Below are 14647 nucleotides of genomic sequence, written 5' to 3' on the forward strand. Positions count from 1 at the left end.
CGAATTAAACCAAGTTATGTTTAATATATATAATACAATCTTAATCATAGATAAGAATGAGGTAAGATGCAAGAACATGATTGGCGAGGTTTTTTTATTATATAAAATGGTTAGTTGAGACTTAAGAGAGAGTGAGGGTGTAAATAAATTACGATTATTATTTTAGAATTAGGCAAAAAGCATGGCCTCTTTTTAATTTTAATTTGCACAGGTGGATTGGCACGTACGTTGTATACATGGTCCACATGGTTAGAACCCTATGTTTCCCAGAAGCTTCCTCTTCATTTTTCTACATAAAGAAATCCATAAAGTTGATGAACTCACAGGCAAAGTTAACCCAATTAATTAGATTTGCAAATGTCATCTTGCTTTATGGGTAAAGTTGTATTATGGGTAGATAATAATATAAAAAAAACACTCTATTATACAGATTAAAGTTGTATAGAGAAAAAATATAAATTCTTTTTATAGTTATTTTTTATTATTGTTCAAAATGTGGATCCTAATTTTTTCAATCTCTTTTTCATTCCATAAAAAAAAGATCTGTAAACTTACATCTTTACCTTATAATTTACCAAAAAATATTTAGACGATAATAGAAAAAAAAAGTCTAAAATAGGATAAATGATTTTATTTTATATTTTTAATTATTATTTATTTTATTTTATATTTATTGATTAATGTTAAAATACTTGAATAGTGTTAAATATAATAAATATATAATTAAAGATATATATTAAATAAAAAAATAATTTAAGATTAGAGATAAATACCAAATTGATACTCGAAAGATTCTGACGCTGACAAAATGGTACCTGACTTTTATTATTGACAAAATAGTCCCTAAAAGATTTTAAAATTTGACAAGTGTCCCTGAACTCGCCGGAGCAAATCTCAGACAAGCACAATGCTGACATGGCCACCGTATTTTGGTGACCTGGCAAACCACCCCCAAACCCTAATCCCTCCCTCCCCAATGCAGCTCCATCTCCATCCCCATCGCAGCCCACCCCCTACTCAACGCAATCCCTCCCCCTCCCTCCCCATCCCAGCCCTCCAACGCACACTCTCCCTTCGCTTTTTCTCCCCATCGCAGCCCCCTTCCCTCTCCCTCTTGTCATTACAATCTACTAATACCAGTTGTGATTTTTTTTCAAATGTATTACACTATTTCATCAATTACATTAAAAAAAGAAACAAAAAATCAGTTACAAACCCCCCAAATTTCTTTCCCTTTGATCATACATCCAGATTCTCTATTTGAATGCTGCTCTTAAGAGGCACCTACACTCTACGCCAATATAGTAGATGAACAAATTCACAATCCCATCAAATTCACAATGACCAACACACCCACAATAATCGCAAAAAATAGTAGAGGAAGATAAGGATATCAATTTCTATAATAATTAAAATCAAGAAAATCACGAAGACAAATTTATAGATGAACATAAAAAACGTGACCCAGAGGTAAGTGATGAACAAACGCTTGAAGACTTTGCATTGGGGATTGCAAAGATAGTGGAAGGAAAGGAGACAGCTTTGTTGGTGTAGAGGGAAGCGACAATGAAGACGACGGCGGTGGTGGAGAGGAGAGAGAAGGCGAAGAGGAAGAGAAGGTAGCAGAACTGGATTGTGAGGAGAAGAGTCCATTCATGGTTAGTTTGGGAAGAGTCTTGATAAGGGTTCTGAAACTGAGTGAGGAATGGGTGTGTGAAGAGTGAGTGTGTGAAGATTGTGAATGAGAGAGGAAAAATTAGGGTTAGGGTTATAAAGTAGAACGTCTTCGGTGATCTCTTTAGAATTGAGAGGGAAGGGGGCTGCGATGGGGAGGGAAAGAGGAAGGGGAGTGTACGTTGGGGGCTGCGATGGGAAGGGAGGGATTAGGGTTTGTGAAGTGATTTGTCAGGTTATCAAAATACGGTGGCCATGTCAGCATTGTGTTTGTCGGAGATTTATTCCGACGAACCCAGAAACACGCTTGTCAAATTTTAAAATCTTTTAAAAATTATTTTGTCAATAACAAAAATTAAGTACCATTTTGTCAACGTCAAAATTTTTCGGATACCGATTTGGTATTTATCTCTTTAAGATTATTATCTTTCTATTATTGTTCAATAATATATATATGTTATTAGTGCTTTACATTTTGTTTTAAATTACTTTTTTAAATAAAACGTTATCTAATTTAAATGGAATTCATATCTAATTATAAATAATATTTAAATTAACGTGATATTAGGTATTTAAGGAGTGCCGTTGAAAATGAGATTGTGTGTGTGATGTTCCACCCGGATTAACTTTTAATTTGACTATATATTATAAAATTATGAATTTTAATAACTGGTCACTCAAATTAACCCCCCACATTACCAACCAACATTAAGGTTGCTGCCATATGAGAGTCTCATAGAGAGCTAACTGGTCACTACGGCCACCAATGATTTGAGCAGTTTTAATATATAGTATTAAATTAAGTGCACCATTGCACATTATGCACATAGTGTTAAAATAATATAAAAAATAATTAAAAAAACCCTTAATTTTGAAGACTCACTTATTGCAAGCTTAGTTGTCAATTTATGGCAGCCAGAAAAGGCCAAGGTATGATTCCTGGTTTCTAGGATTATATAAAAACTACATATATCCAAATGATATATTATCCAAAAACATGATGGTATTCTGAATTTCTTGTATTTACTTGTTAATTTGGTTACAAGCAAGAACAACCCATCCTTCTCTATTGCACTTTGTGGCCTAAAATTGCTTGCCTCATCAGATAAGGAATCACAATCAAGTTCAATGTCAATTCAACTATATCATTGACAATAACTTCACTATGGCAACATTATGGAGAGAGAGAAAAGAGGGGGAGGGGATGTTGCAAAATCCATATCTATATCCATTAATTTAAAATGATTGAGGTTCTTTAATTTTCCAGCATATGGTTTCACTTTATTTATCTATTTTTGTTGTTATTGGAAGCACTAGTAACATGGATATAAGGCAAATAATTCATTTTTCTATTATCTGCTTTAGAAAATAAAACAAAACTGGTAAAGAAATAAGAGATGCTTCCATTATTGCAGGAATTTCCACTTTATATCATAACGTACTATTGCTAATTAATTACCAGAGCTCTGACAAGTCATGAAAAAAAAAATTATCAAAGCAAATCTGGGAGCTTTTCGATGCTTTGGATAGCCAAATTTAATGTTAGAAACATAATTTATAATTTATATTCATAGCTCACATGGTCTTGTTTCCATATGTTCACACCCGAATGTGAATTAATGATTGTCACATTGTCGTGTTAGCCACCACTTTCAAAATTTTATTTCATGCATATGAAATTATCCTTTGTTATTTCATGATGATCTTGTCTTACTTAAATTTGTATTCCAAATTTTGTCCTTTGCTAAAACATTAAATACACATTATTATTGGTCCCAAAATTTGGCTTGATGATTTTGAACTAGTCCAACTCCAAAGTCCAAGCACAAATTTGTGGTCAATTGAAAAAATAATTATGCTAAATATACACTAAAATCAGACTATATATAAAATATATATTGAAATATAAAATATATATTAAAAATAAATTAAATAATATATATATTTAATGTACAGAATATATTATGATAAATTTTAATAGTTAATTTTAGTATACAAATAGATTTTTGTTAAACCAAACACACGGTCAGCTAACTAACTAACTTGTTATCAACGTGTAATGTAGTAATCATCACTTTTAACAACCATACAAGCAATAATATGACACAACCTTCAGTCCTTCAGCACTAACCTAGTTCCTTGACTTGACCTAACTTGAATTGGGTTCATTTTATGTAAAGATCTTTCAAGCATCCACATTGATTCATTTTTAATTTTTTTTTTTCAATTTTCATGACTTGAAATAAGGCAGATTTTTTTTTAATATTATAAAACGAGGAGTGTAAATACGGAAATATTACATTAATTTAGTATAATGCACTAATATAAAAATTGTCATTATCACAAAAAATCGTGACTAACAATTTTAAAAAATAACAAAAAATAAAGCAAAATGTGACTAACAATTTTAAGTCAGCCAAATCTTTTTTTTTTTTAAATCTCTGATACCATAAAATCAGTAGTCCCAAATTTAAGTATGATCCCAACCTATAATCAATAATCCAACGATTTTTTATTTTTCTTCCACCTTTTCTCTCTTTACTAAAATCATTATTAATGATTTTTTTAAATTGGTTTGATCAATTTCTGTAAAACACCGTTATGAATCTCATATCTATGTATTACACAGCTAAAGCCTCATTTTGCGTATTACACAAACTTAATTGGCATATCAAAAATAAAAATCCGAAATATAATACATGAAATTAAAAGAAAATGAAATGAAATATGAGAAGTTCACATGGGTTTGTCCAATGATATAGGGGCGAAGCATGCTGGAGTGAGGAGGGGATGTGGACATGGGAGTTTGAAGTGTCTTATCTCTCATTGGTGGGGATAATTGGTCTGGTCAAACACTCAATATGTGTTGGTTTGGTTGGGAAACTGACCCTTTTGGCATTTTCTCACTTCAATTATTTTATTTTTAAAAAATAAACTACCAATGTCCTTCAAAAATTTAGTAATTGATTAAAATACTTAAAAAATTGAAAACTACAAAAACATGATTTAAAAGCGACACAAAAGTATTTTGATATAAAATAAATACAAAGATGATGATTTTAATTACTACATAAAAATAAATACTTTTTTCATCTTTTTAAATATTTTAAAATATTTTTATCATTTATCAGACTAAATATTTTTAGAAAAATATTCCTTTTATTTTAGCATCTAATTCATCATAATTTCTTTTATATTGCAAGAATGTTTAAGGTCTTAATTAAGGAGGAATAATGGGACAAAGAAGCTGAGATAAGAGATTCTGTAAACAATAAATTATGCATACCCAAAATGACCTCAACAAATTATTTTCAGTTGCCTATGCTGTTGCTGCTCTCTAAGCTAGAACCCTTTTTCTGCTTTTGCTTGTCTCCAACACCCCACTTGCCATGCCATGCCATGTGTCTTTTCTTAACATGGCTTTGGAGACTGTAAAACGAATAAGTATCATGTGATCCCCAAACTTGTTACAACATTCTTGGTTACTCTCTGTGTAGATTCCCACCATATAATCTAGACAATAGATGAGTTCTTAAATTGTATTTACTTTGTTTTTTATAAAAAGAAAAAATTTAAGCTAAATTGTCGTTTAAGATTTGAAATAAAAAGCATTAGATATAATGGTAAATGGGTTGCATTCAATTACATATAACGTAATTATTGAAAAGTTATTTTAATCACGATAGTATCTAGGATATATAAAGAAATTATGGCGAATCAAATCATTTTTTTAACTTTTTTTATTTTTTTCGATATCGGCTGAAGGTGAAAATCTAATTTATCGCATTTTGAAATTCTATATATGAGTTTGTTGTTGGCTAACAAATTATCATTTACTAAAGACAAAATTTGAATCATCAACACATATTTAAATAGGTATAAGATGAATAAGCTGACTACTCGACCAATTCAAATTAGTTATGATTAATCAAATTATTGCAATACAAAGAACAAGGAAATTAAATATGAGCTTCAAATTTGGGACCTAATTTATTCATGTCTCACTGAAATTCTTTTCGGTAGCTTGCGGATTTGGTAAACAGTCCACTTTCATCAGGAAGAAATATTGGTTTAGCTAGCTTTAATTTGTTTTGTGTTAAGTATTAATTTATGGATAAATATGAGCTTGAGTAAAGCTCTTCTATAACGTTAGGTCATTGTCAATTCTTTTAAGTGTAAATATGGTTTTTAGGTAAAGCTTTTACTTGCTTGTTGAGAAAGGGAACTCCTTTGCACATGACTATGTTCAGTTGTCCATGTTAGAATTTCAGCACTTGATCACGTTTACAACCTAAATATGGCTTCCATATCTTACCTTCACGCATGTTGCATATTGCCCCACCAAATTAATTATAGTGGAAAATACTATTTATACACTAAAATTAGTCATTAAAACTAATCACTAATATATTTATGTATAAATACATGTGTGATTTAATTTATTTTTAATGTATATTTATATTTTAACATATATTTTATATTAGTTACTGATTTTAGTATATTCGTAGCATAACTCAATTATATTAGATGTATATTTGAAATTAATTATAAAATTAATTATATGTATAAAATATATATTAAAATATAATAAAATAATACATATATTTATACATAAATATAGACGTGTGCGCATACATATATCAATTATATTAGATAATTACTAAAATTATCTGTTAGTGTAAAATACAAAATATATATTTAAAATAATTAAAATATACATATATTTATAGTTAATTTTAGTATATATATATATACACTAAGTTACCAACAAAGACAAATAGCATACATCCATATTTATTGGACCTAATGAAAATTTAACCCCAAAATGATACTTTTCTTTATCTTCAATTCCAAAGTTGGGATACTCTTTTTCCCTTCATGGGATTGGGCCCAATCATATAAAATTAGATTAGTTATTTTTCCTAATTTTACTTATGTATTTGTTATTTGCACTTATTAATAAAGAAAAAATGTATGATTTTTTTTATAAAATATTAAATATGTACCCACCAAAAAATGAGTGGAAGAAATGAAGAATGAAGAAGAGAAGATTAACCTACACTGTATTCCATCACAAGAATTCTATTTATTTGTATTCACAAATGTCACAGAACACAATACATTTTCCTAAGTAGAAAAGAAAAGGTAAGAGACTAAAAGTAAAAAGAAGAAAGAAACAAGATAATAGATGGATTTAGAGTTATGAAAAGAGAGAGAGAGAAAGAGAGGCCTAGAAGATTACCCTACAAAACACAAATATCAACAAAATCTCCCTATTCTTCACAACTCACAAGGAAAACCCATCCAATCAGCAATCACTAACACTGATAAGAGAGCTATACTTCTTGTGGTGGCCCATCCCCTCTGCTCTTCTATTACTTCCTAAACTAAAAAATTCTTCTTTGAAATTTAAAAAAAGGAAAATAAAAAAAAGAAGCATAATAAGAAGAATATTCATATTGAGAGAGAGAGAGAAGAGAGAAGAGAGAAGAGAGAAGCAAATCAACAAGAGTAGGCCAAACGTTGGGCCACACGATCCCTTAGAATTCCGTTATACAAAGCTACCCTGTTTTCTGGCATTCCTCTTCTTCTTCTTCTTTCCCCATTTCCGCAAGTTTCAACCTTTGATTCTGATTCAGATTCATAGTTTGACCTAATCCTCCTCCTGAACTCTTCTCCGTCTCCACAAGAATCCATCACGTCCTCTGCAAAGTGCACCCTTTTCTTCTTCTTCTTCACACTCTTCTTCCCAGCTGCAACAATTACCATGAATTTAGAGAAGAAACAGGGCCAAAGACTAAAGCTTTTGCATTTTCTTGTGAATGTGTAACGAGAAACAGGAGAAGGAAAAAACAGAGACAAAAGCAGAGTACATACCAGAGGAAATGCAAGATCGGAGAGTTTTTGGAGTTTGGGAAGTAGGGATTTCGTGGAAGGAGAATTGGGTTGGGGGGAAAGATTTCTGAAGGCGGAGAGCGAGGAGGATCACCGTGCCGGAGACAGCCATGGCGGTTGCAAACACCACACCTTGTGCGCTCATCATTGAAGACATGCGGCTTGATTTGATGGCGATGGTTCTTCAAAGAAGAAGAGAGGAGAAAGAAGAAGAGATGGAAATGAATGAAGGGAATGGATGTGGTAAAGGTTTTGAGAGAAAGTGGAGAGTGAGAGGAAGGAGCAGTTTTCCTTTTCTTTCTTCTGAGAGAGAAGAGAGAGCAATCAATCAATATTTGTATATTTTTATTTTATTTATTTATTTATATTTTATTGTAAAGTAAAAGGAAATGGTGATGGTATGAAGGAGAGCAACAAGCATGGGTGAATACTATTATATTTTGCATTCAATGACAATTCTCTTTGATTCTTTATTTTATCGGGAATCTTCACAAAGCAAAACACCTATTATTATGCGAAATGTTAATTACACAATCTAAAAGTACGTCATAATTGGCAAAAATATAATAGTGCGTAGTATATACAACTATTTAATAACAAGGTCTTTATTAACGGCTAATTTTTTTTGATATGATTTAAGGGTGTGAGTAATGCTTCATTATGATCATTTTAGGGGAGAAGAAATCGGTGGCACCGATTTCAAGCAAAGAGAAGAGGGAACACAAATCGGTGCCACCGATTTGTGTAAGATGGAGAAACCAAATCGGACCCACCGATTTGTAGGAGTCCTGCTTGATAACATAGTAATCGGTGGCACCGATTTCTGGCGGGAAAAAAAAATTTTTTAATACGACCGTGCACCGATCGGAGCCAGCGATTTGTGTGGAACGCGGTCGGTGGGTACGATTTGCGGTAACTGCTTAAATAAAATGAAGAAAACATCACAGAAGCTTCATTGCTTCGTGTGTGCTCTCCGTCTAAGCTGATGTTCTTCCTCCTCCTCTCCTTTTATTCTTCTCCGTTATTCTTTCCATCATTCTTGTAGCAAAAAATTTAAATGAGTGTGAAAATAGACAAGTACGTATACTGATATGGATGATAGAGTTGTGTTGAAGATTTATTGTTATGGGCAGATTTTGTTGCAAACATACGAAGGAGTTCAATTTGTGTGTGAAAATCCAGTAGATGTTGTTATTCCGTTCACGTTGTCGTTTGAGGAATTGAAAGGTGTGATTTGTGAGAAGATAGATTCTCAAAGATCTAGAAGAGTATCCTATATTTTGTACAGATATCCTTTATCTGTGTTTGGTGGGTTCGTTCAATTTCAGACCAAGTACGTGACGGATGAAGCGAGTATGCATGAAATGTTTTCAATGTATATGGAAAATCGCCACCGAATGTCTTATATCGAGTTGTATGTTGAGTTTGAGCAATCTGAAGCGGACTGTAACATTGTGTTGGAAGATTATAATAGTGAAAGCGAGGATGAATTTGAAAGTAACTATGAGATTGTTGGTCCAGGTGAACACGAAGATGAAGCTGGCGGCGACATGAATGCAGATGTGGCGGCAGTTGTAGATGCACTAGCAAACCCGCATCCGTTTCAGGAGCCTTCTTTCATGCGGTCGTTGGATTTGGAGGCTATGCACGCACCGGAGTTTCCGCAATATATGAATCCAGGTGCGTAAAGCTAGATAGCTGTATGAAACTCTTAAGTAGCAGATCGTTATGTCAGATAAGTAATATATGTGATATGTGGATAGTCATTTGTGAGCATAGCATTTGGTTTTTTTATTAATTAATAGTTCTTTGTTATGAGTTATATTTAGATGTTCTTTACGTAGATAGAATAAGGACAAAGAAGACTATTATGATCTTACATGGTAAAGTGTGTTTATTAATTGAGTTGTAATAAATGATTTATTGCTATGAACACAATAAAGGATTTATTATTTTTGATGTATGCAGTGCTTCCTGTTGTGGCGGGATGGTGAGTTTACAGTGGGGATGGAATTCAGTTCAAGGGAGGCAGTAATCAAGGCAATGAAAGATTATACCATCCGGAGAGGTGTAGATTATCGGGTATATGAGTCGGAACCGACGACATTCTATGCCAAATGTACAGAATATGGTAATGGTTGTGACTGGTTGATCAGGGTTACCAAAATGCAGAAGAAGTACTGTTGGGAGATAAGGAAGGTACAATGGAAGTCACACCTGTACAAGGTCTACTATTTCTCAAGACCATTCGAAGCTGGATTCGAAGACAGTTGTAGAAGCAATTAAGCCATTGGTAGAGGCTGACCCGTCTATGAAGGTAAAGTCAATAATTGCTGAAGTCCAGTCAAAGTTTAACTACACCATCAGTTATCGCAAGGCTTGGTTAGCAAAGCAACAGGCGGTGGAATCAATTTTCGGAGGTTGGGAGGCATCGTATGAAGCTTTGCCCATATGGTTTGAGGCGATGTGTCACAAGGAGCCATCAGCAGTGGTTCACTTCGAAACAATGCCTGCTTACCAGGGGGATGATTTGGTTCCTGATATACGTGTACTGCATAGAGTCTTCTGGAGTTATTACCCTTGTATAAGGGCCTTCAGACACTGCAAGCCAGTGGTCCAGGTGGACGGGACTCATTTGTATGGAAAATACAAGGGTTGTTTATTGGTTGCAGTCTCACAAGATGGTAATAACAACATCGTGCCTATTGCATTCGCAATAGTGGAGGGAGAGACTTCTGACGCATGGTACTTTTTCCTGAGTAACTTGCGTCAACATGTGGTGACACGTGATGGTGTGGGACTCATCTCTGATCGACACGATTCTATTAGGTTAGCTATTGAGAGAAGTAACGGGGCTTGGTCTCCTCCTAGAGCGTTCCATATGTTTTGTATCCGACATATTGAATCCAACTTCTTGAGGAAGTTCAAGGCACCTTACTTGCACAGTCTCACAAGATGGTAATAACAACATCGTGCCTATTGCATTCGCAATAGTGGAGGGAGAGACTTCTGACGCATGGTACTTTTTCCTGAGTAACTTGCGTCACAGTGGTGACGTGATGGGTGTGGGACTCATCTCTGATCGACACGATTCTATTAGGTTAGCTATTGAGAGAAGTAACGGGGCTTGGTCTCCTCCTAGAGCGTTCCATATGTTTTGTATCCGACATATTGAATCCAACTTCTTGAGGAAGTTCAAGGCACCTTACTTGCAGAAGCTAATAGTCAATATTGGTAAGTTTAAATACAATGAACTTTGAATTTATTGTCAGTACGGTCAAATAGAATGGTTTTCATTGTTGACTGAATGTTTTTCATAGGATACTCGAGGACCATCAGGGAGTACCAGATGCGCTATGAACGATTAAAGGAACGGGGTGAGGCTTACACCAACTGGCTTGATCGGATCCCACGTGAGCAGTATGCTTTGGCATTTGATGGTGGATACCGATGGGGTCATATGACCACCAATCTTGTGGAGTGCATCAACTCCGTCTTAAAGGGTGCACGCAATCTCCCGGTGACTGCGCTTGTTAAGGCTACATTTTATAGACTGAATGAGTTGTTCACTAGAAAAAGAGCTGAAGCTGAAGCCCGAATAAATGTTGGACTTGTGTTCTCTGAGTTGGTGACCACCAAGGTGCATGCAAATCAACGGGCATCGGGTAACATACAGGTTAGTTGTTTTGATAGAGAAAATGAAGTATTTGAGGTACGGGAGATGCCAAGTGGGGTTGAGTATGCAGTTGACCTACGCCAGCGTCGTTGCGACTGTGGTGAATTTCAGGTTGACCGAATTCCGTGTCGACATGTGTTTGCTTGTTGTGCAAATCAGCGGTTGGACTGGCAAGTGTACGTTCATGATGTATACAAGATGGACCAAGTTCGAAGAGTATACAGGGCTAGGTTTAGACCACTGGGAAATCCTGCAACCTGGCCTGCTTATCATGGACCTCGATTTGTTGGAAACCCGTTCCTCAGACGTGTGGCCAAAGGTCGTCCGAAGATGACCCGCTTCTTGAATGAGATGGACACTCGTATGTTGCGTCGCCCTAGGCGATGCAAGCAATGCGGTGCCGATGGCCATAGTCGTAGTAAATGTCGCCAAAGTGCCGGACCAAGTGCAGGTCCAGTCGAAGAGTAGTAGTTACCTTTTTTTACATTTCATCTGAAGTTACATTGACATTTATATTCACCAACTCGTGCTTGTATTCATCTGAATTTACATTGAGATTCATATGTACCAACTCATTTTAAACCTGATTAACATATTCGATAAGTAAGTAGTACAACTTAATTTTTAAACTGTAAGAACAACCAAATTGACATACTAATTAAGTAAATAGTTCTACTTAATTTTTAAGTACAAGTAACAACCGAATTGACATACTCATTAAGTAAATAGAACAACTTAAATTTTAAATAGTAATAACATCCTAATTGACAAACTCATTAAGTAAATAGTACAAGTTAAATTTTAAATAGCGATAACAACCAAATAGACATACTAGTTAAGTAAATAGTACAACTTAATTAACAACTTAGTTCATCCATACAACTTCACTTCCTTGGTGCCCACTTCATATTGGTGTATAACTTTTTGCACTTCTTGGCAACCCTGTTAAAAGCAGATGGTGTATACCGATTCGCACTCCGACGAGGAGGATCAGCTCTAAGGTTGTAACCTTTTCCTCTTTCACTTGTGGCCGTTCCTACGAAAACACAACATGTAATACAAATATGTAATACAAATATGTAATACAAATACATTTTCACCATAAAGCTACTAATACAAATACAAATTGTGGATCCTATTACTCAAATGGGTATTCAATATGTAATACAAATACAATTTCTTGAGTAAAGCTACTAATAGAAATTAAGTAATTAAATACAAAAACAACTTTATTTTACCTGCACTGGGAGCTGGATCCTCATCATCATCATCCTCATCCTCATCCTCTCCCTCTCCCTCATCCTCATCCTCATCCTCATCCTTGTCTTCATCATCTGGATGGTCTACTAGGTAGTTATCAGTCTCATCAACTGTCCTATTACTCTCATGAATCAGACTCATCGGAATACGTCTAGGATTTCCACTCTGTATAATCCCTCCAATGCCTTCAGCACTTCTGCTTGAGTCAACAGACATTCTGGCACCAGAATTAGCCGAGAAAGTGTGAACCCGAGGTCTCGAATCCAATGACCTCCTAGCCGGAGTAATCCCACCCGAATGTGCTTGATGGTCGGTGGGAATGTCAACATAATTACCTGAATGTGAGGGGTGCGACCCCGATGCCATAAAACAACATACACATTTTATTATTATTATTATTATTATTATTATTATTATTATTATTATTATTATATTATTATTATTATTATTCATAACACAGCATTATAATTTTTTAATCTAGCGTTAAGTTACTACTAAATTATTTTCTAAATTTTACTGAATTAAAATTCATTTATTATTGATCAAAACTAAAATAATTTATTAAATTTTAATTATTAATCATAATAAATTATTAAACTCAATCAGATGTACTACTAATAATAACTACAATCTACTTTAGGGGAGCATGTACAGTATTTTAGTTCATTAACTAAAAAAAAATTAATTATTTACAGCTTACCATACATACCATACATACATACATGATTAATTTCGATTTTAATTTCTATTACTACCACCTAATCATACATCCATACATACATACATACATATACATACATATATGATGAATTTCTATTTCTCACCTAATAATAAAAATCATACATACAATATGATTTAATTCTGTGTGACGCGTGGCGAAGGTACAAAAATCGGTGCCACAGATTTGTGCACCCTGTCCCACCTGAAATCGGTGCCTGCGATTTCCTAGTCTCCAATCGGTGCCACCGATTTCTGTTGCCCAGCCATCACAGATCCGTTAATCCCCAATAATCACCATATCCCTGCATAACTCCCTCAACGGCATCATATCTAAATTAAAAAACTCCTTTATTAACATCCTATACATTACGCGGATTTACATGGTATATATTTATGATGCACGGACACACGATACTGAATATACACGACAAATTTTAAAATTTTATAAGATATAGTATATATAAATATATAATATTTTTTAGTTAAATTATAATAATATTTTGATATTTTATTAATATTAAAATATAAATTAATTTTTTTATTATTTTAAATATTTTTTAATTATATAAAATATTTAAAATATGTTTTTGTTTTAATAATTAATAATAGAGTTAAATATTTTTTTTGTCTCTAAGATTTTGGGTTAAAATCAAAATCGTCTCCAATCTTTTTTTGTTAAAATCATTCTCAACGTTACAAAATGTTATAAAATCGTCCTTTATCCATAAAAAATAATTTTCGGACAATTTTACTCTTTGTTATGGCCTGGCCCAAAAAAAATATGGGCCGGCCCGACCCGACAAACTCCCGACCCTGACGGCCGGGTAGAAAACATCCAGCTGTCAACCCGGACACGCGTCCTAGACAGTTGTGATAGGAAGCTTTTACGATGATTGGGCCTGACCTTGAGGGGTCAACTCCTGACACGGTATATATGGGGAGGGTCCTACCCCTCCCCCAAGGTACGTCACACATATGACATACTCACTTTTCGCCTGCACACTGACAGACTAGAGCGTCGGAGTGTCTTTGCAGGTGACACCCCCTTTATCCACAACAACTCCTCGGCTGCCCGGTTGATCTACATCCAGCACAGCCACGCTGAACAAGGCGCTCCCCCCCACCTCAAGTCACTATCCAAACCGTCCAGTATCTGACTAACCGAACATTGGTGCCGTCTATGGGGATCGCCTGAATGGACATCGTGCTAGGTCCTGGAGACCATGGCCGTGCAGCCAGCGTGGAAGGGGGCAGCCTCTGTCGCTTCACCAGGAGGAAGACGGAGATCCCCCCGGCAACGTACTGAACCACATTCGAGGGCACGAGAAACACGCCCCTTCGGAGGAACCAGTAGCGACAGCGCCAGGATAATGCAGGAACTGCGCCATAGGGTGCAGAACCTGGAGCGACAACTAGCGTATC

The 14647-nt window shown here is 34.7% G+C and overlaps 2 protein-coding genes across 2 annotated transcripts; one reads left to right on the forward strand and one right to left on the reverse strand.

Moving 5' to 3' along the window:
- Window positions 1-6717: 6717 nt before the first annotated feature.
- On the reverse strand, window positions 6718-7887 carry LOC130960414 (uncharacterized). The gene is made up of 2 exons (XM_057885806.1): window positions 7552-7887; window positions 6718-7427 (listed from the first exon to the last, which is right to left on the reverse strand). The coding sequence occupies exons 1-2, from the start codon at window positions 7724-7726 to the stop codon at window positions 7177-7179; spliced, it is 426 nt and encodes a 141-aa protein (XP_057741789.1). The 5' UTR covers window positions 7727-7887; the 3' UTR covers window positions 6718-7176.
- Window positions 7888-8660: 773 nt separating this feature from the next.
- Window positions 8661-11713, forward strand: LOC130934597 (uncharacterized). Its single transcript, XM_057864155.1, has 5 exons — window positions 8661-9249; window positions 9572-9768; window positions 9824-10527; window positions 10619-10803; window positions 10890-11713. The coding sequence occupies exons 1-5, from the start codon at window positions 8661-8663 to the stop codon at window positions 11711-11713; spliced, it is 2499 nt and encodes an 832-aa protein (XP_057720138.1).
- Window positions 11714-14647: the final 2934 nt, after the last annotated feature.

This window comes from Arachis stenosperma, chromosome 1, assembly GCF_014773155.1.
Source record: "Arachis stenosperma cultivar V10309 chromosome 1, arast.V10309.gnm1.PFL2, whole genome shotgun sequence".
Lineage (NCBI taxonomy): Eukaryota > Viridiplantae > Streptophyta > Magnoliopsida > Fabales > Fabaceae > Arachis > Arachis stenosperma.